Source organism: Salvelinus fontinalis, unplaced genomic scaffold (genome assembly GCF_029448725.1).
Source record: "Salvelinus fontinalis isolate EN_2023a unplaced genomic scaffold, ASM2944872v1 scaffold_0004, whole genome shotgun sequence".
Classification (NCBI taxonomy): domain Eukaryota; kingdom Metazoa; phylum Chordata; class Actinopteri; order Salmoniformes; family Salmonidae; genus Salvelinus; species Salvelinus fontinalis.
The window spans coordinates 74,570-101,571 of NW_026600213.1; the positions used below are offsets into that span (position 1 = coordinate 74,570).

Genomic DNA, 27,002 nt, shown 5'->3' on the forward strand with positions numbered 1-27,002 from the left:
GTCTATTTTGAAGAGCATCTGTTGCAATGTCTGCATTTTTCTCGCTTATGGCTTCGAAATCTAACATTTTCAGCCCCTCGGCATAGTTAGGATTTGCATCGTTGCTGAGGTCAGCGATCAATCTTTCCGTGGGTGAAGGTCCACTGATGAGAGGGGAAATGGGTGGAAACCCATCTGATGGATTGCTCATTGTTACGATTATCAGTTATTTCAATTTACGTAATGTTTTGGGTTTTGAGTTGGAGGCTGCAAACACGATTTAACTCAGTTTGTAAACGTCAATGAATCATCAAGACTGGGTCAGTAATGTGAGTTGGTTATTACTGAACTTGCCAAAACAGGTTTAATTGATTAAATCGATTTTAATGATAAATCTAACCTGTATAGGCTATTTGGGAATTTTAATTCACCTGAAAGAGTTGCTATCTCTAAGTTAACGTTGAAAAGTTTAACTATGTCTCATTGGTTAGAACACAGTAGTTTGTGTATTAGTCAATTAACCAACCTGGAAAGGTAGTGTATCAATTTAATGTATATATAAAATTGAATGAGACAATGATATCCAATCAGTTGAGACTGGTTAGATATCGTACAGCATAACCTGAATTATTTTAAAATAATTACTGGTGATTCTTCACCACCGGAGGTCACTGTTAACACAAGCTAAAATCGACCAGATACCAGTAAAGGTAGAATTTCACAATGCTGTAAAAAAGGTCTCCCTAAACACCATGGAGCTGGTAAAACATATTTAATTAATTAATCAATTTGAATGATTAGTCAACCCCGTATAGGTTACAGGAATTAGCTTTAATTAACCTGAAATAGTTGCTATATCTAAGTTAATGTGGAACAGTTTAACCATGTCTCATTGGTTAGAACACATTCGTTTGTGTATTATTCCAATAACCAACCTGGAAAGGTAGCGTATCAATTTAATGTATACAATTGACTGAGACAATGATATCCAATCAGTTGAGACTGGTTTGATATCCTCCAGCGTAACCTGAATTATTTAACGAAAAATTACTGGCGATTCTTCACCAGAGGTTACTGGTAGCGCAAGCTGAGATCTCACAGGATTCCCGCCTGGCGCGGAAGTTCACTATGAACAAAGGGGGAAACAAAAATGGCTGCTCCCCTTTGTTAGCTTAGCATCTAGAGCAATGCTTAGCTTTCCTTGCGCGGGGTTTCCACCTCGCCGCACACGGGAAATTCCCTCCAATGAGGGAACGGATTTACTAGGTGACGTCTCACGTTCAACCCTTAAACTCTTCACGTTACCAAACGCGAGAGGTAGAGAGATAATGACTTCGCTTCGGTCAAACGAATATATCTACTCCAATTTCCGTAATGGCTGGCTCATATGTCCTCGCTCTAGGAATTGCTTATGACCGAGTCAGGTCGCTCCTTGAAGCGATCGACAGAAATAACACTAACTTGGGCCCAACTAGTATTATTCTCAGAATGCTTGCAATCGGCTGGTACATATGCCCTAGCCCAGACATGGGCAAACTACGGCCCGCGGGCCACATACGGCCCGTTAGGCTTTTTAATCCGGCCCGCCGAACTTGTCCAAATTATAGTAAAAACCTCCTTTTTTTCCCCTTTCCCTGCAATGCCCACGTTTCCCCAATAGATGGCGCACTCAAAACACATTGACCGTTGTTGGAGTGGCGCGTATTTCTCTTTATTTCACTTTAATTTTCACTTCGTTTCACGTCACCATTAAGCCCTTCTGTGAAAATGAGCGGACCAAAGAGAAGGAAAGTGGACAGCGAATGCCGAGTGTTTAATAAGGAGTGGACAACAAAATACTTCTTCACTGAAGTCCGATCAACGGCTGTATGTCTGATATGCCAAGAAGCTGTTGCGGTTTTTAAAGAGTACAATATCAGCCGTCACTTTGCCACGAAGCATGCAAACTATGCTAGCAAGCAGTCAACACAAGAACGGGCGGCTACTGCTCAGAGGTTGGCAGCTAATTTACAGAGTCAACAGAACTTTTTTCACCGACAAACTGCAATTCAAGAGTCAAGTACCAAGGCAAGTTATTTGCTGGCATTCAAATTAGCAAAGGCTAGCAAGCCTTTCTCCGAAGGCGAGTTTTTGAAAGAGTGCATGGTAGAGACAGCAGGTCTCTTGTGTCCGGAGAGCAAAGCCAAGTTTGAAAAAATCAGTTTAGCACGCAGGACAGTGACTCGCCGCGTGGAACTGATTGACGAAGATATAGTCAGCGAGTTAAACAAAAAGGCGGAGTCCTTTAAGTTATATTCACTAGCACTGGATGAAAGTAACGACATAAAAGACACTGCTCAGCTCCTAATTTTTATCCGAGGGATTAACGACAGTTTTGAGATAACGGAGGAGCTTTTGAGCATGGAATCACTGAAAGGGAAAACGCGAGGAGAGGACTTATATGAACAGGTGTCTGCTGTCATCGAGAGAATGAAGCTACCTTGGAGTAAACTTGCCAATGTCACCACGGATGGATCGCCAAATTTAACTGGAAAAAACATCGGGCTGCTGAAAAGAATCCAGGATAAAGTGAAAGAAGAAAACCCTGACCAGGATGTTATTTTACTTCACTGCATCATTCATCAGGAGTCTCTGTGTAAGTCTGTATTGCAGCTTAATCACGTCGTGGATCCAGTTGTAAAACTTGTTAACTTCATACGAGCAAGGGGACTTAATCATCGTCAGTTCATTACGTTCCTGGAAGAAACTAATGCGGATCACCAGGACCTACTTTACCACTCTCGCGTCCGCTGGTTAAGTTTGGGGAAAGTGTTTCAACGAGTCTGGGAGCTCAAAGACGAGATTCGCTCATTTTTTAATTTAATGGGGAAATCCGAAGAATTCCCCGAGCTGAGCGACACAAACTGGCTTTGTGACTTTGCGTTTGCTGTGGACATATTTTCACACATGAATGAGCTGAACGTGAAGCTACAGGGGAAAGATCAGTTTGCGCACGACATGTACACAAATGTGAGAGCCTTCAAATCCAAGCTGGTTTTATTCTCCAGGCAAATGTCAAACAAATCTTTCGCACATTTCCCCACACTAGCCGTGCAGAAAGAGGCCGCCCGAAATGCGAAGAAATACTGCAAATCACTGGACGATCTGCACAGAGAATTTTGCCGTCGGTTCTGTGATTTTGAAAAAATTGACAAGTCACTTCAACTGGTGTCCTGTCCCCTGTCACAAGACCCCGAATCAGCACCGCAGGAGCTGCAATTGGAACTGATCGATCTTCAGTCTGACTCCGTCTCAAAGGAGAAGTTCAAGTCTCTTAAACTGAATGACTTTTACGCTTCACTTAACGAGACCGCGTTTCCAAACCTCCGGAGGACGGCGCAGAAGATGCTGGTGTTGTTTGGCTCGACCTACGTGTGTGAGCAGACGTTTAGCGTCATGAAAATCAACAAAGCCCATCACAGATCCAAGTTAACTGACCAACACCTCAGATCTGTCCTGAGAATTGCCACAACAAAACTAACTCCAGACTTTGATGCACTGGCAAAAAAGGGAGACCAACAACACTGTTCCCACTGAAATGGTGAGTTTTTCTGCTGTGTTATGAAAAAATGCATATGGAAAGTTTGGAAGTGCGTCTTTTAATTAAGAGCAATGCGCATTTACGCACAGCAGCGGTACAGTAGCTTTATTAACACGCCGCACATCGCTCTTAATTTAAATTTAAATTTTCAGCTGCAGGTAGGATATTTAATACAGCCTATGTCTGTGTGCTTGGCAACGATACACGTGTACTGTTTGCGCGTGAAGGCGAGGGCGTCCGTGGCGAGTTTGTAGAGCGCGCGGTCAGGACAATCCATCCATGATTTTGCGGAGTTTAACACAAGTAGATATTATTGAGCTTGAGTATTTCGTTGTGTAATAATATGTTTTGAATGTTGAAAGTGATTCCATTTTTCAATAAATGTTGATTTCTTTAACTTTGCACCTTCGATTGAAACTTATTAAAAACAGACGCAATCTTGATAAATCACAGTGCGTATGTTATTTTAATCTATTTACATTTCCTCATCCCGGTATCTGCGAAATAGTATGTAAATGCCATATCTTGCATATTCCTTGAGACAAATTTATTAACTGATAAGGGCTATTTTTCACATTTGAAAGACAGTTAATAAATTGGGTTGTAGTGTTCTTACTGTGCTATGAGGTTTGCACACACTACATTTAATGCTTTAGTATATCCGGCCCAAACACTCCCTCCAAATGCTCCTGGCCCGGCCCCTCTGTCAAATTTTAGAACCCATTGTGGCCCGCGAGTCAAAAAGTTTGCCCACCCCTGCCCTAGCCCATAGCATTCGGTAGACCCCCCCTACACACTGGCTTTCGTCAGAAATGCCACCGGGTGTCTACTCCCGACCAGTATCTGGGTGAAATTGAAAGTCACACACACACACGCTTCTCTCCCACACTAGTCCTGCCTATAGCTATTAATGGTATATATGTATCTGGCTTCACAATTGGTATGGAATTAACCCAACAGTGCGGCCTAGTCCTATCTTAGAATCCTCACACGGGGCGCCAATATGTCGTGACGTTGTATCAGTTAATGTGGCGACTGTTGCTCATCGAATGATTACAAGTTTCTAATTACGTGATTTACTGAATCAAGCAATTATTAACTCATTAACCTGGGGCACCATGGGAAAACTAGTTTTTATTGAGTTTCTATTTCCCAAATTAACTCAAAGAATATCAGAATATCGATTTTACCACAGCCGCTAATTAACCAGTTGCCTCTAACAGTCTCGTTCTGAACGTCGTATAGCCCGGGATTCTGCACGGACCCGGGTCTCACTAATGAATTTGTACCACACCAATCTTAGTTGAATGTTTATTTACTAAAAAGCTAAAATGATGATAAAAGATACACATACACAAAAACACATTCTAGGCTATTGATTAGAACTTAGTATAACGGGCCAACACACTAGGGCGCGTGTCACCCAAAATGGGGATTTAAAAGAGAGAGAAAAAGAGAAAGTACACGAGAGGAATATACATTTGGGTGAAATTGTCAGCTATGCTCATTCTAACCCTGGCCTTGCCCCAAACTGCCGCTGTTATGAGTCAGAATATAATGATGTAATTACTGGTGGAAGGTCTCCGTGGATTTTCCCGCGTGGACCGTTCAGGCTGCTCAGTGACGTACTTCTCCTGCGCACCTCTCTAGGTGTCCTCACGATGTCCGTGTCCTTTGGCTTACTGGCCTGTCCCTGGTCCTTGCTCTGGAAGGGGTCTTCGGAGGACAGATAGCTCTATAGCTCAGAGCTCACAGCGTAAAGATGAAAGAGTGTAGATACCACGATTCGATGGGGAGTGGAGGGATGGGGAGTGGAGGCTAGGTGGTTCGGCTTGAATTCACCCGCTTAGACACCGCTACTCATCCGTAGCTTGGGCAGAAAAATATTTCTTTGTCTTCAAACTTGTTGCGTTTTGGGTTCGTTGACCTTTTAGACCTTTGGCTGCAGCTCGGGTCACTTAGTCATGCATGTTAATTCTGCACTCACAGGTTTTATACCCTCGGGTCAGAAGTGGGCGTAACCGCCTTCAAGGCAATTCTCTGGGCGTACCAGGTTTAAGGGGCAAGGTATAGATTTTACTCAAATCCAATTTTAGACAACTAACTTCACATTTCATCTCTACCGAAACATTCTCTTTGATTTGTGGTCTCCTGTAACCTGACCTGATCAGGACAGTCATGACAGTGTCAGGTTATTATTTACAGGGACACTGAGGAGTCATAATAAAGCCTAAACCCTGGATAGAGGGGCTCAGTGAATGTGGAGGTGAATGTGATCAGGTGGGTCAGTGTGTCAGAGGAGGCTCTGTAGAAGGACAGAGTGCCGGCTGGCCAGTCCAGATACACTCCTACTCTGTGGCAGCTGGAGGAGGGGACGTCTATGCTAGTCCGATGATTATTGTACCAGGCAATGTATCTGTTGTCAGAGCAGATCAGACTCCAGGACTTGTCATTGTATCCAAGACAACAGTCATCACCCCATCCTCTCCTGTTGATTCCTTTATATGTCACTCCTATATCAGCCCCTCCCCCACTCCTCTCTACCTCCCAGTAACAGCGCCCAGTCAGACCCTCTCTACACAGAACCTGTTTACAGTGCTCAAATCTCTCTGGGTGATCAGGATACGGCTGCTTCTCTCTCCTACATGTCACCTTTCTGTTCTCCTCAGACAGAGAGAGGAGTCTGTCTACTGTGTTTGGGTCCAGTGTGAGATCACAGACATCTGATGGATGAAACCAGACACAATATTAGAAATCATCATCATTCACATTAGAATGTTAACTCACTTTTCACTAATTCATTTAATGTAGATGTTTCTAGGTATCAAAAGGAGAAGTTAAGGTAACTTGAGACTAGATGAATGATCATATGTTATACTGTATGGTAATATAAAACACACTTATTCCCATTAATCACACACACACACACACACACACACACACACACACACACACACACACACACACACACACACACACACACACACACACACACACACACACACACACACACACACACACACACATTGTCAAAGCAACTCTTTGTAAACTTTGGTGTCCCTGATTTCTGCTTCTGTAGAACTACAGCTGATATTTAATATGACCAAGTAAGTAATGATGGTGGTCTTTGACTTTGACTTAACTTGAATTAAGACTTATTCTTAGTCATATTCTTCACAGCAGTCAACACTCACATTTTCTAAGCCCAGGTTTCATTGTGTACTCTCCACCATGTTCCACACTGTAGCTGTAAGCAGAAGAACAGACAGTCATTGAGGGATACACCTGCACACACACACACACACACACACACACACACACACACACACACACACACACACACACACACACACACACACACACACACACACACACACACACACACACACACACACACACACACACACACACACACACATTCAGCATATAACTTTGTCCAAGTGGTGGTCAGAATGTTTGTCTTAACTAGCCTGATAAGTCAAACATGTCTGATATGAACATGGACATAAACCCTCTACATACTTGAGTTTCTCCAGTCTGCAGTGTGGATCCTCCAGTCCAGCAGAGAGCAGTCTGACTCCTGAGTCTCCTGGGTGATTGTAGCTCAGGTCCAGCTCTCTCAGGTGTGAGGGGTTTGACCTCAGAGCTGAGACCAGAGAAGCACAGCCTTCCTCTGTGACTAGACAGCCTGACAGCCTGCAAAGAGTCAAATCATATTAAAACCACACTGATATTCTTTGGTTGTGAAAATAGTGGCAGAATATTTTTCTCCATATTCATGTCACACACTGATCTGTTTCACCTGTCTTGTGATTGTCTCCACCCCCTCCAGGTGTCGCTTATTTCCCTGGTGTATATATCCCTGTGTTTCCCTGGTGTATATATCCCTGTATTTCCCTGGTCTATATATCCCTGTGTTTCCCTGGTGTATATATCCCTGTGTTTCCCTGGTGTATATATCCCTGGTGTATATATCCCTGTGTTTCCCTGGTGTATATACCCCTGTGTTTCCCTGGTGTATATATCCCTGTGTTTCCCTGGTGTATATCCCTGTGTTTCCCTGGTGTATATATCCCTGTGTTTCCCTGGTGTATATATCCCTGTGTTTCCCTGGTGTATATATCCGTGTTTCCCTGGTGTATATATCCCTGTGTTTCCCTGGTGTATATATCCCTGTGTTTCCCTGGTGTATATATCCCTGTGTTTCCCTGGTGTATATATCCCTGTGTTTCCCTGGTGTATATATCCCTGTGTTTCCCTGGTGTATATATCCCTGTGTTTCCCTGGTGTATATATCCCTGTGTTTCCCTGGTGTATATATCCCTGTGATTCCCTGGTGTATATATCCCTGTGTTTCCCTGGTGTATATATCCCTGTGTATCCCTGGTGTATTTATCCCTGTGTTTCCCTGGTGTATATATCCCTGTGTTTCCCTGGTGTATATATCCCTGTGTATCCCTGGTGTATATATCCCTGTGTTTCCCTGGTGTATATATCCCTGTGTTTCCCTGGTGTATATATCCCTGTGTATCCCTGGTGTATATATCCCTGTGTTTCCCTGGTGTATATATCCCTGGTGTATTTATCCCTGTGTTTCCCTGGTGTATATATCCCTGTGTTTCCCTGGTGTATATATCCCTGTGTTTCCCTGGTGTATATATCCCTGGTGTATTTATCCCTGTGTTTCCCTGGTGTATATATCCGTGTTTCCCTGGTGTATATATCCCTGTGTTTCCCTGGTGTATATATCCCTGTGTTTCCCTGGTGTATATATCCCTGTGTTTCCCTGGTGTATATATTCCTGTGTTTCCCCGGTGTATATATTCCTGTGTTTCCCCGGTGTATATATCCCTGTGTTTCCCTGGTGTATATATCCCTGTGTTTCCCCTGGTGTATATATCCCTGTGTTTCCCCGGTGTATATATCCCTGTGTTTCCCTGGTGTATATATCCCTGTGTTTCCCTGGTGTATATATCCCTGTGTTTCCCTGGTGTATATATCCCTGTGTTTCCCTGGTGTATATATCCCTGTGTTTCCCTGGTGTATATATCCCTGGTGTTGTCACGCCCTGGCCTTAGTTATCTTTGTTTTCTTTATTATTTTAGTTAGGTCAGGGTGTGACATGGGGGATGTTTGTGTGTGTTTGTCTCGTCTAGGGTGTTTGTATTGTCTAGGGGTTTTTTGTAGAAGTTCATGGGGTTGTGTTCAGTGTAGGTGTTTATGTAAGTCTATGGTTGCCTAGATTGGTTCTCAATTAGAGACAGCTGTCTATCGTTGTCTCTGATTGGGAGCCATATTTAGGCAGCCATAGTCATTAGGTAGGTTGTGGGTAATTGTCTATGTGTAAGTTGCCAGTGTCTGCACTTATTTGTTTTGTATAGCTTCACGATCGTCGTTTTGTTGAGTTTGTGTTAGTGCTCTCGTCTTTCTGAAATAAATACAAATATGTATTTATACCACGCTGCGCCTTGGTCCTCTCTTTCACCCGAAGACGATCGTGACAGGTGTATATATCCCTGTGTTTCCCTGGTGTATATATCCCTGGTGTATATATCCCTGTGTTTCCCTGGTGTAGTTATCCCTGGTGTAGTTATCCCTGGTGTATATATCCCTGGTGTATATATCCCTGTGTTTCCCTGGTGTATTTATCCCTGTGTTTCCCTGGTGTATTTATCCCTGTGTTTCCCTGGTGTATTTATCCCTGTGTTTCCCTGGTGTGTGTATATTCCTGTGTTTCCATGGTGTGTGTGTGTTTCCCTGGTGTATTTATCCCTGTGATTCCTGTTTCTCTGTACCAGTTCGTCTTGTATGTTCATCAAGTCAACCAGCGTTTTTCCCTACTCCTGCTTCTATTCTTTTTTGATAGTCCTCCCGGTTTTTGTCCCTTGCCTGTTTTCTGGACTCTGTACCTACCTGCCTGACCATTCTGCCTGTCCTGACCTCTAGCCTGCCTGTCCTGACCTCTAGCCTGCCTGCCAAACTGTATCTCCTGGACTCTAATCTGGTTATGACCTTTTGCCTGTCCACGACCATTCTCTTGCCTACTCCTTTTAGTATATTAATAAATATCAAAGACTCTAACCATCTGCCTCCCGTGCCATCTGGGTCTCGCCTCGTACCTTAAACCACACTGCTATTCTTTGAGGGTATCACCTTTTATTTGAAGTATTCTGACCAATTCACTCATAGTGTATTAAAGTATTCAAAAGTATAGTATTTTGTCCCATATTATTTGAACACAATGACTACATCAAGCCTGTGACTGCCATGATTAAGAAAGAATCATGAATAATAATGAGTGAGAAAGTTAGAGGCTACAACAAAACATGCTAACCTCTCACCATTACCAATAACAGAGACTACAACAAAACATACTAACCTCTCACCATTACCAGTAACAGAGGCTACAACAAAACATGCTAACCTCTCACCATTATCAATAACAGAGACTACAACAAAACATGCTAACCTCTCACCATTACCAATAACAGAGGCTACAACAAAACATGCTAACCTCTCACCATTACCAATAACAGAGACTACAACAAAACATGCTAACCTCTCACCATGACCAATAACAGAGGCTACAACAAAACATACTAACCTCTCACCATTACCAATAACAGAGGCTACAACAAAACATGCTAACCTCTCACCATTACTAATAACAGAGGCTACAACAAAACATACCAACCTCTCACCATTACCAATAACAGAGGCTACAACAAAACATGCTAACCTCTCACCATTGCCAATAACAGAGACTACAACAAAACATGCTAACCTCTCACCATTACCAATAACAGAGACTACAACAAAACATGCTAACCTCTCACCATTACCAATAACAGAGGCTACAACAAAACATGCAAACCTCTCACCATTACCAATAACAGAGGCTACAACAAAACATGCTAACCTCTCTCCATTACCAATAACAGAGGCTACAACAAAACATGCTAACCTCTCACCATTACCAATAACAGAGGCTACAACAAAACATGCTAACCTCTCACCATTACCAATAACAGAGACTACAACAAAACATGCTAACCTCTCACCATTACCAATAACAGAGACTACAACAAAACATGCTAACCTCTCACCATTACCAATAACAGAGGATACAACAAAACATGCTAACCTCTCACCATTAACCTCAAAAGGTGAAATTCTGTACTGTCACCTAATATGAAACATTCTATCTCAAATCCAAAATGCTGGAGCATAGCACCAAATGTAAAACTGTAAGCTTCATTGACCAAACACATATGTTGTGGACTATGTGTGTCTGGTAAACACATGTGGTGTGGACTATGTGTGTCTGGTAAACACATGTGGTGTGGACTATGTGTGTCTGGTAAACACATGTGGCGTGGACTATGTGTGTCTGGTAAACACATGTGGCGTGGACTATGTGTGTCAGGTAAACACATGTGGCGTGGACTATGTGTGTCTGGTAAACACATGTGGCGTGGACTATGTGTGTCTGGTAAACACATGTGTTGTGGACTATGTGTGTCTGGTAAACACATGTGGTGTGGACTATGTGTGTCAGGTAAACACATGTGGATCTGGTGAACAGTTAGTCATTGAGTGAACAGGTTTTTATTTTTTATATTATTTTATTTAAATTTTTACTAACGTCCTGCCACTGGCTTTGAGTAAGACCAGTGTGTCTATGTATGTAGATGACTCAACATGCCACTGGCTTTGAGTAAGACCAGTGTGTCTATGTATGTGGATGACTCAACATGTCACTGGCTTTGAGTAAGGCCAGTGTGTCTATGTATGTGGATGACTCAACATGTCACTGGCTTTGAGTAAGACCAGTGTGTCTATGTATGTGGATGACTCAACATGCCACTTTGAGTAAGACCAGTGTGTCTATGTATGTAGATGACTCAACATGCCACTGGCTTTGAGTAAGGCCAGTGTGTCTATGTATGTAGATGACTCAACATGCCACTGGCTTTGAGTAAGACCAGTGTGTCTATGTATGTAGATGACTCAACATGCCACTGGCTAACATGCCACTGGCTTTGAGTAAGGCCAGTGTGTCTATGTATGTGGATGACTCAACATGCCACTGGCTTTGAGTAAGACCAGTGTGTCTATGTATGTGGATGACTCAACATGTCACTGGCTTTGAGTAAGGCCAGTGTGTCTATGTATGTGGATGACTCAACATGTCACTGGCTTTGAGTAAGACCAGTGTGTCTATGTATGTAGATGACTCAACATGTCACTGGCTTTGAGTAAGACCAGTGTGTCTATGTATGTGGATGACTCAACATGTCACTGGCTTTGAGTAAGGCCAGTGTGTCTATGTATGTGGATGACTCAACATGCCACTGGCTTTGAGTAAGACCAGTGTGTCTATGTATGTGGATGACTAAACATGTCACTGGCTTTGAGTAAGACCAGTGTGTCTATGTATGTATGTAGATGACTCAACATGTCAGCGACTGAAATGACTGCAACACTTAACCTCTCATAATGTCTGAACAGAGTGAATGAAATGGAACACATGGAAACCACGTGTTTGATACCATTCCACTTATTCCCCTCCAGACATTACAAGCCTCTCCTCCACAATTAACAAAGAGCTGCAGTTAGTTTCAGAGTGGGTAGCAAGGAATAAGTTAGCCCTAAATATTTATAAAACTAAAAACATTGTCTTTGGGACAAATCACTCACTAAAACTTAAACCTCAAATAAATCTTGTAATAAATCATGTGGAAATTGAGCAAGTTGAGGTGACTAAACTGCTTGAAGTAACCCTGGATTGTAAACTGTCATGGTTATAACATATTGATGCAACAGTAGCTAAAATGGGGAGAAGTCTGTCCATAATAAAGCACTGCTCTGCCTTCTTAACAACACTATCAACAAGGCAGGTCCTACAGGCCCTAGTTTCTACCTTCTAAACACCACTATCAACAAGGCAGGTCCTACAGGCCCTAGTTTCTACCTTCTTAACAACACTATCAACAAGGCAGGTTCTACAGGCCCTAGTTTCTACCTTCTTAACAGCACTATCAACAAGGCAGGTCCTACAGGCCCTAGTTTCTACCTTCTTAACAACACTATCAACAAGGCAGGTCCTACAGGCCCTAGTTTCTACCTTCTTAACACCACTATCAACAAGGCAGGTCCTACAGGCCCTAGTTTCTACCTTCTTAACAACACTATCAACAAGGCAGGTCCTACAGGCCCTAGTTTCTACCTTCTTAACAACACTATCAACAAGGCAGGTCCTACAGGCCCTAGTTTCTACCTTCTTAACAACACTATCAACAAGGCAGGTCCTACAGGCCCTAGTTTCTACCTTCTTAACAACACCATCAACAAGGCAGGTCCTACAGGCCCTAGTTTCTACCTTCTTAACAACACTATCAACAAGGCAGGTCCTACAGGCCCTAGTTTCTACCTTCTTAACAGCACTATCAACAAGGCAGGTCCTACAGGCCCTAGTTTCTACCTTCTTAACAACACTATCAACAAGGCAGGTCCTACAGGCCCTAGTTTCTACCTTCTTAACACCACTATCAACAGGGCAGGTCCTACAGGCCCTAGTTTCTACCTTCTTAACAACACTATCAACAAGGCAGGGCCTACAGGCCCTAGTTTCTACCTTCTTAACAACACTGTCAACAAGGCAGGTCCTACAGGCCCTAGTTTCTACCTTCTTAACAGCACTATCAACAAGGCAGGTCCTACAGGCCCTAGTTTCTACCTTCTTAACAGCACTATCAACAAGGCAGGTTCTACAGGCCCTAGTTTCTACCTTCTTAACAACACTATCAACAAGCCATGTCCTACAGGCCCTAGTTTCTACCTTCTTAACAACACTATCAACAAGGCAGGTTCTACAGGCCCTAGTTTCTACCTTCTTAACAGCACTATCAACAAGGCAGGTTCTACAGGCCCTAGTTTCTACCTTCTTAACAACACTATCAACAAGGCAGGTCCTACAGGCCCTAGTTTCTACCTTCTTAACAGCACTATCAACAAGGCAGGTTCTTCTCAGGATTGTAAGTTGGTGGTTGAAGATATCCCTCTAGTGGTGCGGGGGCTGTGCTTTGGCAAAGTGGGTGGGGTTATATCCTTCCTGTTTGGCCCTGTCCGGGGGTATCATCGGATGGGGCCACAGTGTCTCCTGACCCCTCCTGTCTCAGCCTCCAGTATTTATGCTGCAGTAGTTTGTGTCGGGGGGCTAGGGTCAGTTGGTTATATCTGGAGTACTTCTCCTGTCTTATCCAGTGTCCTGTGTGAATTTAAGTATGCTCTCTCTAATTCTCTCCTTCTCTCTTTCTTTCTCTCTCTCGGAGGACCTGAGCCCTAGGACCATACGTCAGGACTACCGGGCATGATGACTCCTTGCTGTCCCCAGTCCACCTGGCCTTGCTGCTGTTCCAGTTTCAACTGTTCTGCCTGCGGTTATGGAACCCCTACCTGTCCCAGACCTGCTGTTTTCAACTCTTAATGATCGGCTATGAAAAGCCAACTGACATTTATTCCTGATTATTATTTGACCATGCTTGTCATTTATGAACATTTTGAACATCTTGGCCATGTTCTGTTATAATCTCCACCCGGCACAGCCAGAAGAGGACTGGCCACCCCTCATAGCCTGGTTCCTCTCTAGGTTTCTTCCTAGGTTTTGGCTTTTCTAGGGAGTTTTTCCTAGCCACCGTGCTTCTACACCTGCATTGCTTGCTGTTTGGGGTTTTAGGCTGGGTTTCTGTACAGCACTTCGAGATATTAGCTGATGTACGAAGGGCTATATAAAATAAACTTGATTTGATTTTGATTTGATTTACAGGCCCTAGTTTCTACCTTCTTAACAGCACTATCAACAAGGCAGGTCCTACAGGCCCTAGTTTCTACCTTCTTAACAACACTATCAACAAGGCAGGTCCTACAGGCCCTAGTTTCTACCTTCTTAACAACACTATCAACAAGGCAGGTCCTACAGGCCCTAGTTTCTACCTTCTTAACAACACTATCAACAAGGCAGGTCCTACAGGCCCTAGTTTCTACCTTCTTAACAGCACTATCAACAAGGCAGGTCCTACAGGCCCTAGTTTCTACCTTCTTAACAACACTATCAACAAGGCAGGTCCTACAGGCCCTAGTTTCTACCTTCTTAAACAACACTATCAACAAGGCAGGTCCTACAGGCCCTAGTTTCTACCTTCTTAACAACACTATCAACAAGGCAGGTCCTACAGGCCCTAGTTTCTACCTTCTTAACAACACTATCAACAAGGCAGGTCCTACTAGGTCCTCCCTAGTTTACCGCATCTTGACTACTGTTCAGTCGTGTGGTCAGGTGCCACAAAAAAGGATTTAGGAAAGTTGCAATTGGCTCAGAACAGGGCAGCACGTTTGGCCCTTGGATGGACACAGAGAGCTAACATTAATAATATGCATGTCAATCTCTCCTGGCTGAAAGTGGAGGAGAGATTGACTTCATCACTGCCAGTATTTGTAAAATGTTCTGACATTCTGAATGTACCGAGCTGTCTTTTTAAACAACTAGCTCACAGCTCAGACACCCATGTATACCCCACAAGACATGCCACCAGAGGTCTCTTCACAGTCCGCAAGTCCAGAACAGACTATGGGAGGCACACAGTACTACATGGAACTCTATTCCACATTAAGTAACTGATGCAAGCATTAAAATTAGATTTAAAAAAAACACCTTATGGAACAGCGGGGCCTGTGAAGAGATACACACATTGGCACACACACACACACACACACACACACACACACACACACACACACTGTAGATATGTGTTAGGAGCCTGAGGGCACACAGTGTGTTCTGAAATCTGTGAATGTATTGTAATGTTGTAAAATTGTATAAACTGGCTTAATTTTGCTGGACCCCTGGAAGAGTAGCTGCTGCTTTAGCAGGAACTAATGGGGATCCATAATAAATACAATACAAAATCTTGTTGACCAACTACAGGAATACTGACCTCAGAGTCTCCAGTTTACAGTGGGGATTCCCCAGTCCAGCAGAGAGCAGCTTCACTCCTGAATCCTTCAGGTCATTGTAGCTCAGATCCAGCTCTCTCAGGTGTGAGGGGTTTGAACTGAGAACTGAGACCAGAGAAGCACAGCCTTCCTCTGTGACTAGACAGCCTGACAGCCTGCAAAGAGTCACATCATATTAAAATCACACTGCTATTCTTTAGTGGTGATAATAGTGGCAGTATATTTTTTCAACATATTCAGATACATCAGCGTCCTGAAACCTGCCATATATATTCATAAATGAATGTATCATTAAAAAGGACAAATTATCAAAGTATTGCCTGCAGAGAGAAACATGTATAGTACAAATATTTGAGTAGACTGACCAGACCAGTTTAAAAAGCAGTATCAGTCAAAAGACAGACAGTGAGGTATCAGATTTAGATTGTATTGAGTATACAGTCCACACCATATTTACATTTAAGTCATTTAGCAGACGCTCTTATCCAGAGCGACTTACAAATTGGAAAGTTCATACATATTCATCCTGGTCCCCCCGTGGGGAATGAACCCACAACCCTGGCGTTGCAAGCGCCATGCTCTACCAACTGAGCCACACGGGACCATATCTATAATGACAGTGAGGTATCAGATTTAGATTGTATTGAGTATACAGTCCAGACCTTTTCTATTTTGACAGTGAAGCTAACATTTTAAATGTGGCTCTATACTCCAACATTTTGGATTCCAGATCAAATGTTTCATATGAGGTGACAGTATATAATGTCACATTTTATTTTAGGATATTTTAATATATATCCGTTTCACCATTTAGAAATGAAAACACTTTATGTATCTAGTCCCCCTATTTGAAGAAGTCATAAGTATTCTGACCAATTATTAATTGACTTATAGTGTATTAAAGTAGTCAAATGTAGCATTTGGTCTGATATTCCTTTAACCCAATGACAACATCAAGCCTGTGACTCAAACTAGTTGATTGTACTTGCAGTTTGTTTTGGTTGTGTTTTCCCCAATATTAAAATGGTGGATGATGACTGGAGTAATTTACTTTATAAGTGAATAGATAACAGGTTTCTAAACACTACTAAATTAATCCTGATGATGCCATGATTAATAATGAATAATCATGAATAATAATGAGTGAGAAAGTTATCGAGGCTACAACAAAACATACTAACCTCTCACCATTAACCTCAAATAAAAGGTGACATTCTGTAATGTCATCTAATACGAAACATTATATCTCAAATCCAAAATGCTGGAGCATAACACCAAATGTAAAACTGTAAGCTTCACTGTCCAAACACATATTGTGTGGACTATGTGTGTCTGGTAAACACATGTGGATCTGGTGAACAGTTATCACTTGTTGACCAACTACAGGAATACTGACCTCAGAGTCTCCAGTTTACAGTGGGGATTCCCCAGTCCAGCAGAGAGCATCTTCACTCCTGAATCCTTCAGGTCATTGTTACTCAGATCCAGCTCTCTCAGGTGTGAGGGGTTTGACCTCAGAGCTGAGACCAGAGAAGCACAGCCTTCCTCTGTGACTAGACAGCCTGACAGCCTGCAAAGAGTCAAATCATATTAAAATCACACTGTTATTCTTTGGTGGTGATAATAGTGGCAGTATATATTTTTTCACATATTCAGATATATCAGTGTCTTGAAACCTGTATTATCTATTCATAAATGAATGTTTCATTTTTAGAAATTACAATTATCAAAGTATTGCTTGTAGATAGAAAAATGTATAGTACAAATATTTGAGTAGACTGACCAGACCAGTTTAAAAAGCAGTATCAGTCAGAAGACAGACAGTGAGGTATCAGATTTAGATTGTATTGAGTTTACAGTCCACATCATATCTATTTTGACAGTGAAGCTAACATTTTAAATGTGGCTAATACTCCAACATTTTGGATTTCAGATCAAATGTTTCATATGGGGTGACAGTATATAATGTCACCTTTTATTTGAGGGTATTTTAATACATATCTGTTTCACCATTTAGAAATGAAAGCACTTTATGTATCTAGTCCCCCCATACTTTGATAATTTGAAGAAGTCGTAAATATTCTGATCAATTTACTTATAGTGTATTAAAGTAGTCAAAAGTGTAGTATTTGGTTCCAAACTCATTGGTTGCATTTGCATTTTGTTTTGGTTGTGTTTTGGGTTGTGTTTTGCCCAATAGTAACTGAACTGTGGATGATGACTAGAGTCATTTTCTGTCTAAGGGAGTAGACAACACATTTCTAAACAATACTAAATTAATCCTGATTATGCCTTGATTAATACAAATCATGAATGAATCATGAATAATAACACTAAGAGTTGGTTTGAACAGATCTGAATCAGGAAACTAAGAGTTGGTTTAAACAGATCTGAATCAGGAAACTAAGAGTTGGTTTAAACAGATCTGAATCAGGAAACTAAGAGTTGGTTTAAACAGATCTGAATCAGGAAACTAAGAGTTGGTTTAAACAGATCTGAATCAGGAAACTAAGAGTTGGTTTAAACAGATCTGAATCAGGAAACTAAGAGTTGGTTTAAACAGATCTGAATCAGGAAACTAAGAGTTGGTTTAAACAGATCTGAATCAGGAAACTAAGAGTTGGTTTGAACAGATCTGAATCAGGAAACTAAGAGTTAGTTTAAACAGATCTGAATCTGTTTAAAGATAGAACTGCCAAAGGGGGTGGAGTTGCAATCTACTGTAGAGACAGCCTGCAGAGTTCTGTCCTACTATCCAGGTCTGTACCCAAACAATTCCAGCTTCTACTTTTAAATATCCACCTTTCCAGAAACAAGTCTCTCACCGTCGCCGCTTGCTATAGACCACCCTCTGCCCCCAGCTGTGCCCTGGACACCATATGTGAACTGATTGCCCCCCATCTATCTTCAGAGCTCGTGCTGCTAGGTGACCTAAACTGGGACATGCTTAACACCCCGGCCATCCTACAATCTAAGCTTGATGCCCTCAATCTCTCACAAATTTTCAATGAACCCACCAGGTACAACCCCAAATCCGTAAACACGGGCACCCTCAACGATATCATCCTAACCAACTTACCCTCCAAATACACCTCTGCTGTTTTCAACCAAGATCTCAGCGATCACTGCCTCATTGCCTGCGTCCGTAACGGGTCTGCGGTCAAACGACCACCCCTCATCACTATCAAACGCTCCCTAAAACACTTCAGCGAGCAGGCCTTCCTAATCGACCTGGCCCGGGTATCCTGGAAGGATATTGACCTCATCCCGTCAGTAGAGGACGCCTGGTCATTCTTTAAAAGTGCCTTCCTCACCATCTTAAATAAGCATGCCCCTTTCAAAAAATGTTGAACCAGGAACAGATATAGCCCTTGGTTCTCTCCAGACCTGACTGCCCTTGACCAGCACAAAAACATCCTGTGGCATTCTGCATTAGCATCGAATAGCCCCCGTGATATGCAACTTTTCAAGGAAGTCAGGAACAAATATACACAGGCAGAGTAGGAAAGCTAAGGCTAGCTTTTTCAAGCAGAAATTTGCATCCTGTAGCACACACTCAAAAAAGTTCTGGGACACTGCAAAGTCCATGGAGAATAAGAGCACCTCCTCCCAGCTGCCCACTGCACTGAGGCTAGGAAACACTGTCACCACGATAAATCCACTATAATTGAGAATTTCAACAATCATTTTTCTAGGGCTGGCCATGCTTTCCACCTGTCAACAGCCCTGCACTCCCCACAGCAACTTGCCCAAATACAGATAGCTGATATTCTTAAAGAACTGCAAAACCTGGACCCCTACAAATCAGCCGGGCTAGACAATCTGGACCCTCTCTTTCTAAAATGATCTGCTGAAATTGTTGCAACCACAATTACTCGCCTGTTCAACCTCCCTTTCGTATCGTCTGAGATTCCCAAAGATTGGAAAGCTGCCGCAGTCATCCCCCTCTTCAAAGGGGGAGACACTCTAGACCCAAATTGCCACAGACCTATATCTATCCTGCCCTGCCTTTCTAAGGTCTTCGAAAGCCAAGTAAAATAAACAGATTACCGACCACTTCGAATTTTATTGTACCTTTTCCGCTATGCAATCTGGTTTCAGATCTGGTCATGGGTGCACCTCAGCCACGCTCAAGGTCCTAAACGATATCATAACCGCCATCGATAAGAGACATTACTGTGCAGCCGTATTCATTGACCTGGCCAAGGCTTTCGTCTCTGTCAATCACCACATCCTCATCGGCAGACTCGACAGCCTTGGTTTCTCAAATGATTTCCTCGCCTGGTTCACCAACTACTTCTCTGATAGAGTTCAGTGTTTCAAATCGGAGGGCCTGTTGGCCGGACCTCTTGCAGTCTCTATGGGGGTGCCACAGGGTTCAATTCTCGGGCCGTCTCTCTTCTCTGTATACATCAATGATGTCGCTCTCGCTGCTGGTGATTCGCTGATCCACCTCTACGCAGACGACACCATTCTGTATAATTCTGGCCAACTGATCACTGCCCGACCGTCCAGCATCACTACTCTGGACGGCTCTGATTTAGAATATGTGGACAACTACAAATACCTAGGTTTTTGGTTAGACTGTAAACTCTCCTTCCAGACTCACATTAAGCATCTCCAATCCAAAATTAAATCTAGAATCGGCTTCCTATTTCGCAACAAAGCATCCTTCACTCATGCAGCCAAACATACCCTCGTTAAACTGACCATCCTACCGATCCTCGACTTCGGCGATGTCATCTATAAAATAGCCTCCAACACTCTCCTCAACAAATTGGATGCAGTTTATCACAGTGCCATCCGTTTTGTCACCAAAGCCCCATATATTACCCACCACTGCGACCTGTACGCTCTCGTTGGCTGGCCATCGCTTCATACTCGTCGCCAAACCATCTGGCTCCAGGTCATCTACAAGTCTCTGCTAGGTAAAGCCCTGTCTTATCTCAGCTCACTGGTCACCATAGCAGCACCCACTCGTGGCACGCGCCCCAGCAGGTATTTTTCACTGGTCACCGCCAAAGCCAATTCCTCATTTGGCCGCCTCTCCTTCCAGTTCTCTGCTGCCAATGACTGGAACAAACTGCAAAAATCTCTGAAGCTGGAGACTCTTATCTCCCTCACTAGCTTTAAGCACCAGCTCTCAGAGCAGCTCACAGATCACTGCACCTGTACATAGACCATCTGTAAATAGCCCATCTATGTACCCCATCCCAAAACTGTATTTATTTATTTATCTTGCTCCTTTGCACCCCAGTATCTCTACTTGCACATTCATCTTCTGTACATCTACCATTCCAGTGTTTAATTGCTATAATGTAATTACTTCGCCACCGTGGCCTATTTATTGCCTTAACTCCCTTCTTACCTCATTTGCACTCACTGTATATAGACTTTTTGTTTTCTTTTGTTATACTGTATTATTGACTATGTTTTGTTTATTCCATGTGTAACTCTGTGCTGTTGTATGTGTCGATTTCCTATGCTTTATCTTGGCCAGGTCGCAGTTGCAAATGAGAATTTGTTCTCAACTAGCTTACCTGGTTAAATAAAGGTGAAATAAAAAAATACAAAGAGTGAGAAAGTTAAAGGCTACAACAAAACATGCTAACCTCTCACCATTACCAATAACAGAGGCTACAACAAAACATGCTAACCTCTCACCATTACCAATAACAGAGGCAACAGCAAAACATGCTAACCTCTCACCATTACCAATAACAGAGGCTACAACAAAACATGCTAACCTCTCACCATTACCAATAACAGAGGCTACAACAAAACATGCTAACCTCTCACCATTACCAATAACAGAGACTACAACAAAACATGCTAACCTCTCACCATTACCAATAACAGAGGCTACAACAAAACATGCTAACCTCTCACCATTACCAATAACAGAGGCTACAACAAAACATGCTAACCTCTCACCATTACCAATAACAGAGGCTACAACAAAACATGCTAACCTCTCACCATTACCAATAACAAAGCTCCACAGCAGAGATTGGAGTATCTGTCCATAGGACCACTTTAAGCCGTACACTACACAGAGCTGGGCTTTACGAAAGTGTGGCCAGAAAAAAAACATTGCTTTAGAGAAAAAATAAGCAAACACGTTTGGCGTTCGCCAAAAGGCATGTGGGAGACTCCCCAAACATATGGAAGAAGGTACTCTGGTCAGATGATACTAAAATTGAGCTTTATGGCCATCAAGGGAAACGCTATGTCTGGCGCAAACCCAACACCTCTAATCACCCAGAGAACAACATCCCAATGGTTAAATGTGCCAAGCTTATAGAGACAAACCCCAAGAGACCTACAGCTGTAATTGTTGTAAAATGTGGCTCTACAAAGTATTGACTTTGGGGGGGTGAATAGTTATGCACACTCAAGTTATTTTCTTTTTTATTTATTGGTTGTTTAACAATAAAAACATATTTTGCATCTTTGTGTAAATCAACTGATACAAACCCCCAAAACATCTATTTTAATTACAGGTTTTTAGGCAACAAAATAGGAAAAATGCCAAGGGGAGTGAAAACTTTTGCAAGCCACTGTACATACATAAATATGTATGTGAAAGGTGACATTCTGTACTGTCGCCTAATATGAAACATACTATCTCAAATTCAACATGCTGGAGCATAACACCAAATGTAAAACTGTAAGCTTTACTGTCCAAACACATATGGTGTGGACTATGTGTGTCTGGTAAACACATGTGGATCTGGTGAACAGTTATCACTTGTTGACCAACTACAGGAATACTGACCTCAGAGTCTCCAGTTTACAGTGGGGATTCCCCAGTCCAGCAGAGAGCAGCTTCACTCCTGAATCCTTCAGGTCATTGTTACTCAGATCCAGCTCTCTCAGGTGTGAGGGGTTTGACCCCAGAGCTGAGACCAGAGAAGCACAGCCTTCCTCTGTGACTAGACAGCCTGACAGCCTGACAAAGAGATCATCATGACTTCACAAACACACTGTTGATTTAACACCAGTAGTGTAGAAGGACAATGGCAGATGCATTTAGTTGATTCTCCCAAACAACATATAGATGCATCTTCCGTATCCTAGAACAGTATGTTCATAATGTTATACTAATGTGAACATCAATGCATTTTTTCAATATGTTTTTCAATATAATATTATAATACATATTTTTCTCTAAACTGAATATTTCTTGCTGATGATTAGTTCTTATATGTCATTTTATTTACTCACAGAGCAGCTCTGGAGGCTTTGACCACTGGCAGCAGCCTCAGAAGACCTTCCTCTGATCTGGAGTATTTCTTCAGGTCAAACACATCCAGCTCCTTTTCTGAAGTCAGCAACACAAAGACCAGAGCTGACCACTGTGCAGGTGACAGGTTGGGTTTTGAGAGACTTCCTGATCTCAGGTAGCTTTGGATCTCCTCCACTAGAGAATGGTCATTCAGTTCATTCAGACAGTGGAACAGATTGATGCTCCTCTCAGGAGAGGGATTCTCCTTGATCTTCTTCTTGATGTACTTGACTGTATCTTCATGGCTCTGTGAGCTGCTTCTTGTCTTTGTCAGTAGACCTCGTAAGTGCTTCTGATTGGACTCCAGTGAGAGGCCCAGAAGGAAGCGGAGGAAAAGGTCCAGGTTTCCCGTCTCACTTTGTAAGGCTTTATCCACAGCACTCTTGTAGAAAGTAATTTCAGACTTGTTGTTTGTTTGCAGTTTGTCCATTAGATTCTCATTGTTGTTGATGAATGAGAGGAACACATATACAGCAGCCAGAAACTCCTGAATGCTCAGATGAACAAAGCAGTACACCTTGTCCTGGTACACCACACATTCCTCTTTAAAGATCTGTGTGCACAATCCTGAGTACACTGAGGCTTCACTGACATCAATGCCAGCCTCTTTCAGGTCTTCTTCATAGAAAATCAGATTGCCATTCACAAGCTGTTGAAAAGCCAGTTTTCCCAGTGACAGAATGCTCTCTTTATTCCAGTGTGGACCTGTCTCTTCTTTCCCAAGATACTTTTCATTCTTCTGTTTGGTATGAAACACCACAAGGTGTGTGTACATCTCAGTCAGAGTCTTGGGCATCTCTTCTCTCTTATGTTCCAGCATGTGTTCAAGGACTATTGCAGAAATCCAACAGAAGACTGGAATGTGGCACATGATGTGGAGGCTCCTTGATGTCTTTATGTGTGAGATGATTCTGCTGGCCAGGTCCTCATCACTGAATCTCTTCCTGAAGTACTCCTCCTTCTGTGGGTCATTGAACCCTCGTACCTCTGTCACCTGGTGAACACACTCTGAAGGGATCTTATTGGCTGCTGCAGGTCGGGTAGTTATCCAGAGGAGAGCAGAGGGAAGCAGATTTCCCTTGATGAGATTTGTCAGCAGAACATCCACTGAGGTTGACTCTGTGACGTCCCAACAGATCTTGTTCTTCTTGAAGTCTAGGGGCAGTCGGCACTCATCCAGACCATCAAAGATGAACAGAACTTTGTACTTGTCGTAGTTGGAGATTCCTGATTGTTTGGTTTCCATTGAGAAGTGATTAAGAAGTTCAATGAAAGTGTGTTTGTCCTCTTTCATCAAATTCAGCTCCCGAAAAGGGAATGAAAATACAAATTGGACATCCTGATTTGCTTTTCCTTCAGCCCAGTCCAGAATGAACTTCTGCACAGAGACTGTTTTTCCAATGCCAGCGACTCCCTTTGTCAGCACAGTTCTGATACGTTTGTCTTGTCCAGTTAAGGGTGTGAAGATGTCGTTACATTTGACTGCAGTCTCTGGTCTTGCTTGTTTCCTGGTTGTTGTCTCAATCTGTCTCAGCTCATGTTCATTATTGACCTCTCCTGTTCCGCCCTCTGTGATGTAGAGCTCTGTGTAGATCTTATTGAGAAGTGTTGGGTTTCCTTGTTCAGCGATCCCCTCAAATACACATTGAAACTTCTTCTTTAGATTCGATTTGAGTTCACGTTGGCAAATCACAGCAAGCTCATCTGAATGAAGAAATAACACAGAGGATATTAATATTACGTCTGTTTTAAGGCCTAAAGTATTGCAGGACTGTTATAAAGTTTTAGATTATAATAATTTATTCTATTAACTGACTGTATAAATGTGTAAATGTTTTCATAATGCATTACAGACTGGTGTGACTGATTATATTATTATTGGTATTATTGATGGTATTATTAATGTTGTCTCTCTCTCTCTAAATTAATCACCACAACACATCCCTGCTGCTACTTGATGAGGTCACTAGGTGTTGTGTTAAGGCTGCTACAATATCATTGAGTTACACAGCTACTTTAGCTGTACTTTAGCTACAGCTTTTAAATGTTATAAAACAGCATTCAACATGAGGCAGACAGATCTTACATTTCTCCAGTGTGTCAGCAAGGTCCTTCTGGTTCATTTTCCTCAGGATGTGCAGTGTGATCTTCAGAGCCCCCTCTCTGGCACTGCTCTCCTGCTTCTCATCTTCAGCATCCACCACTTCCTGCTTCTGACTCTCAAAGCCTTCTGGGAGTTCTGGACTAAGAATCCTCTTGAACATCTTCAGCTCGTTCTTCACAAATGTCATAATTTTCTCTTCAAGCAACTGAAATAAATCAAGTAAATATATTAAGCAAGAGACTAAATGCTTTCTCATTATCACATTAATGAATGATTGACAGATCAACTTTACTTGAGGTAAACAAAAACAAATGTACATAACAGGACCACATACACTGAATATGGAGGCCAGGTCTGTTTGATGACTCTGGGAAGACTGACCACTGAGAATCTCTGACTCTGATCTCTCCTGTTGGTTTCTGTGGACAAAACATGAGATTACATCTCCTCATCTAGGGAGTACACACACGCACACGCACACGCACACACACACACACACACACACACACACACACACACACACACACACACACACACACACACACACACACACACACACACACACACACACACAGGGAGGGAATGTTGTGTTTGTTTAATATTGTTTTAGGACTATGAAAATGGACAAAATGATTAGCTTATGGATTATGAAAACAACAAAATAAATGGGAAAATGGGAGAGGAGAAATGACTAGAGACAGTGTTGTTTAACTCACTGACCATGACCCATGAGTTCTTCTTACCTTTGTTCAGTAGAAAAGTCTCCCTCTCTAAACGTTATAGGTTGATCCATAGACTGGTCACTCTTCATGGACACACAGCTGGGAACAGGGGAGGCTGGTCTCTCCTGATTGATTGGACTTCAACACAACAGAGACAAACATTACATCTCTCACAGACAGTGATTTGTTTAAAATCTATCAGATGGTTTCATTTCAGAGAGACGCAAATCATGTTTTTTTTGCAAAATGCTGTGTATCTCCCTCACTCTCAAATGTGACCGACCGGCTCAATTTGGTAATAAACTAAATATATAGTGTTTTTGGTTTATGTCAGTTTAATTGTTTGTTATGCTATAAGTGGTTATTTTATGGTTGTAAGTGATACAATTATCTAGAAGATTGTATATTGTATATATATATACTACTTTAGTAAGGAATTAAACATTATTCAGTACCACTGCAGTTGCTATATAATTCCAATAGATGGCAGCATAAGACCACAAATGACATTTCATAAGATTAGTTTAGTTTTCTCCTTGGATACACTACCACTCCCCCTCACAGGAAAACTCCTGTATGGCTTCTTTCTGTCCCTTTCCACACTGCTAACGCAAGAGGAAGAACTGAAAAAGCCTTTAACAGATTACTGTGTAGTAATATAATGATGATTCATGTTTATTATTACCTGTTTTTATCTGAAAGTGAAGGGCATGTTGAGGTAAATGTACTAACCGGGAGGGTTGAATCATGTAATTTATTGGTGGGCTGGAAGACGCACTCTTGTCTTTTCTATTCCGAGGTTGTTTACTCCCAGTATCAGATATTAAGATGTTTTTTATAATGAATGTTTACTGAGGTTGAGGTTCTGACTAGTGATTATTTACCCGGGGTTCAATACCTGCTATAATCACTATTATTTTGCTCTCCCAAAAGCAACACAGCCCTAATACGAGATATATAGCTAACTAAAGTAATGAGTGACCATTTTAGAAAATCATGGGACATATAGTCTCTGTTTGCATGCTATTTTATGTCAATCATATTGCTGCTTGTAGCCTATAACTGATGCTTCATGGTCTTATGCTTCCATGTATTGGAAATATTTAGTAATTAAAAATTATTAATTCACATACAGACATTGGTGAGGCAGCTGAGAAATAAAGTGTATTTTTCTCATTAATTCCTTAGATCAGTCTCAAACCTGCCCCACCTATCCCACGCCAATTTCTGGACTTTCACATAGAGGTTACTTGGTCACCGAGTTCAAACCACATTTGAAAAATAAAACTAATGTGTCTTGTTTGTCAAATGTTC

General features: G+C 42.2%; 2 protein-coding genes across 2 annotated transcripts in view; one reads left to right on the forward strand and one right to left on the reverse strand.

Annotated features, from left to right (window-relative positions):
• Positions 1–1,506: 1,506 nt before the first annotated feature.
• LOC129841963 (general transcription factor II-I repeat domain-containing protein 2-like) overlaps positions 1,507–27,002 on the forward strand; it is an 83,430-nt gene continuing 57,934 nt past the window's right edge. Inside the window, exon 1 of the mRNA XM_055910329.1 lies at positions 1,507–3,559. Within this exon, the coding sequence (XP_055766304.1) occupies positions 1,747–3,555 (1,809 nt within the window). The 5' untranslated portion in view covers positions 1,507–1,746 and the 3' untranslated portion in view covers positions 3,556–3,559. The remainder of the gene's footprint in view (positions 3,560–27,002) is intronic.
• The window catches only part of LOC129841964 (NACHT, LRR and PYD domains-containing protein 12-like), a 38,306-nt gene continuing 17,055 nt past the window's right edge, over positions 5,752–27,002 (reverse strand). Inside the window, exons 3-11 of the mRNA XM_055910330.1 lie at positions 25,301–25,385; positions 24,949–25,171; positions 22,802–24,566; positions 22,353–22,526; positions 16,971–17,144; positions 15,556–15,729; positions 7,082–7,255; positions 6,754–6,800; positions 5,752–6,282 (exon numbers count right to left, since the gene is read on the reverse strand). Of these exons, the coding sequence (XP_055766305.1) occupies positions 5,759–6,282; positions 6,754–6,800; positions 7,082–7,255; positions 15,556–15,729; positions 16,971–17,144; positions 22,353–22,526; positions 22,802–24,566; positions 24,949–25,171; positions 25,301–25,385 (3,340 nt within the window). The 3' untranslated portion in view covers positions 5,752–5,758. The remainder of the gene's footprint in view (positions 6,283–6,753; positions 6,801–7,081; positions 7,256–15,555; positions 15,730–16,970; positions 17,145–22,352; positions 22,527–22,801; positions 24,567–24,948; positions 25,172–25,300; positions 25,386–27,002) is intronic.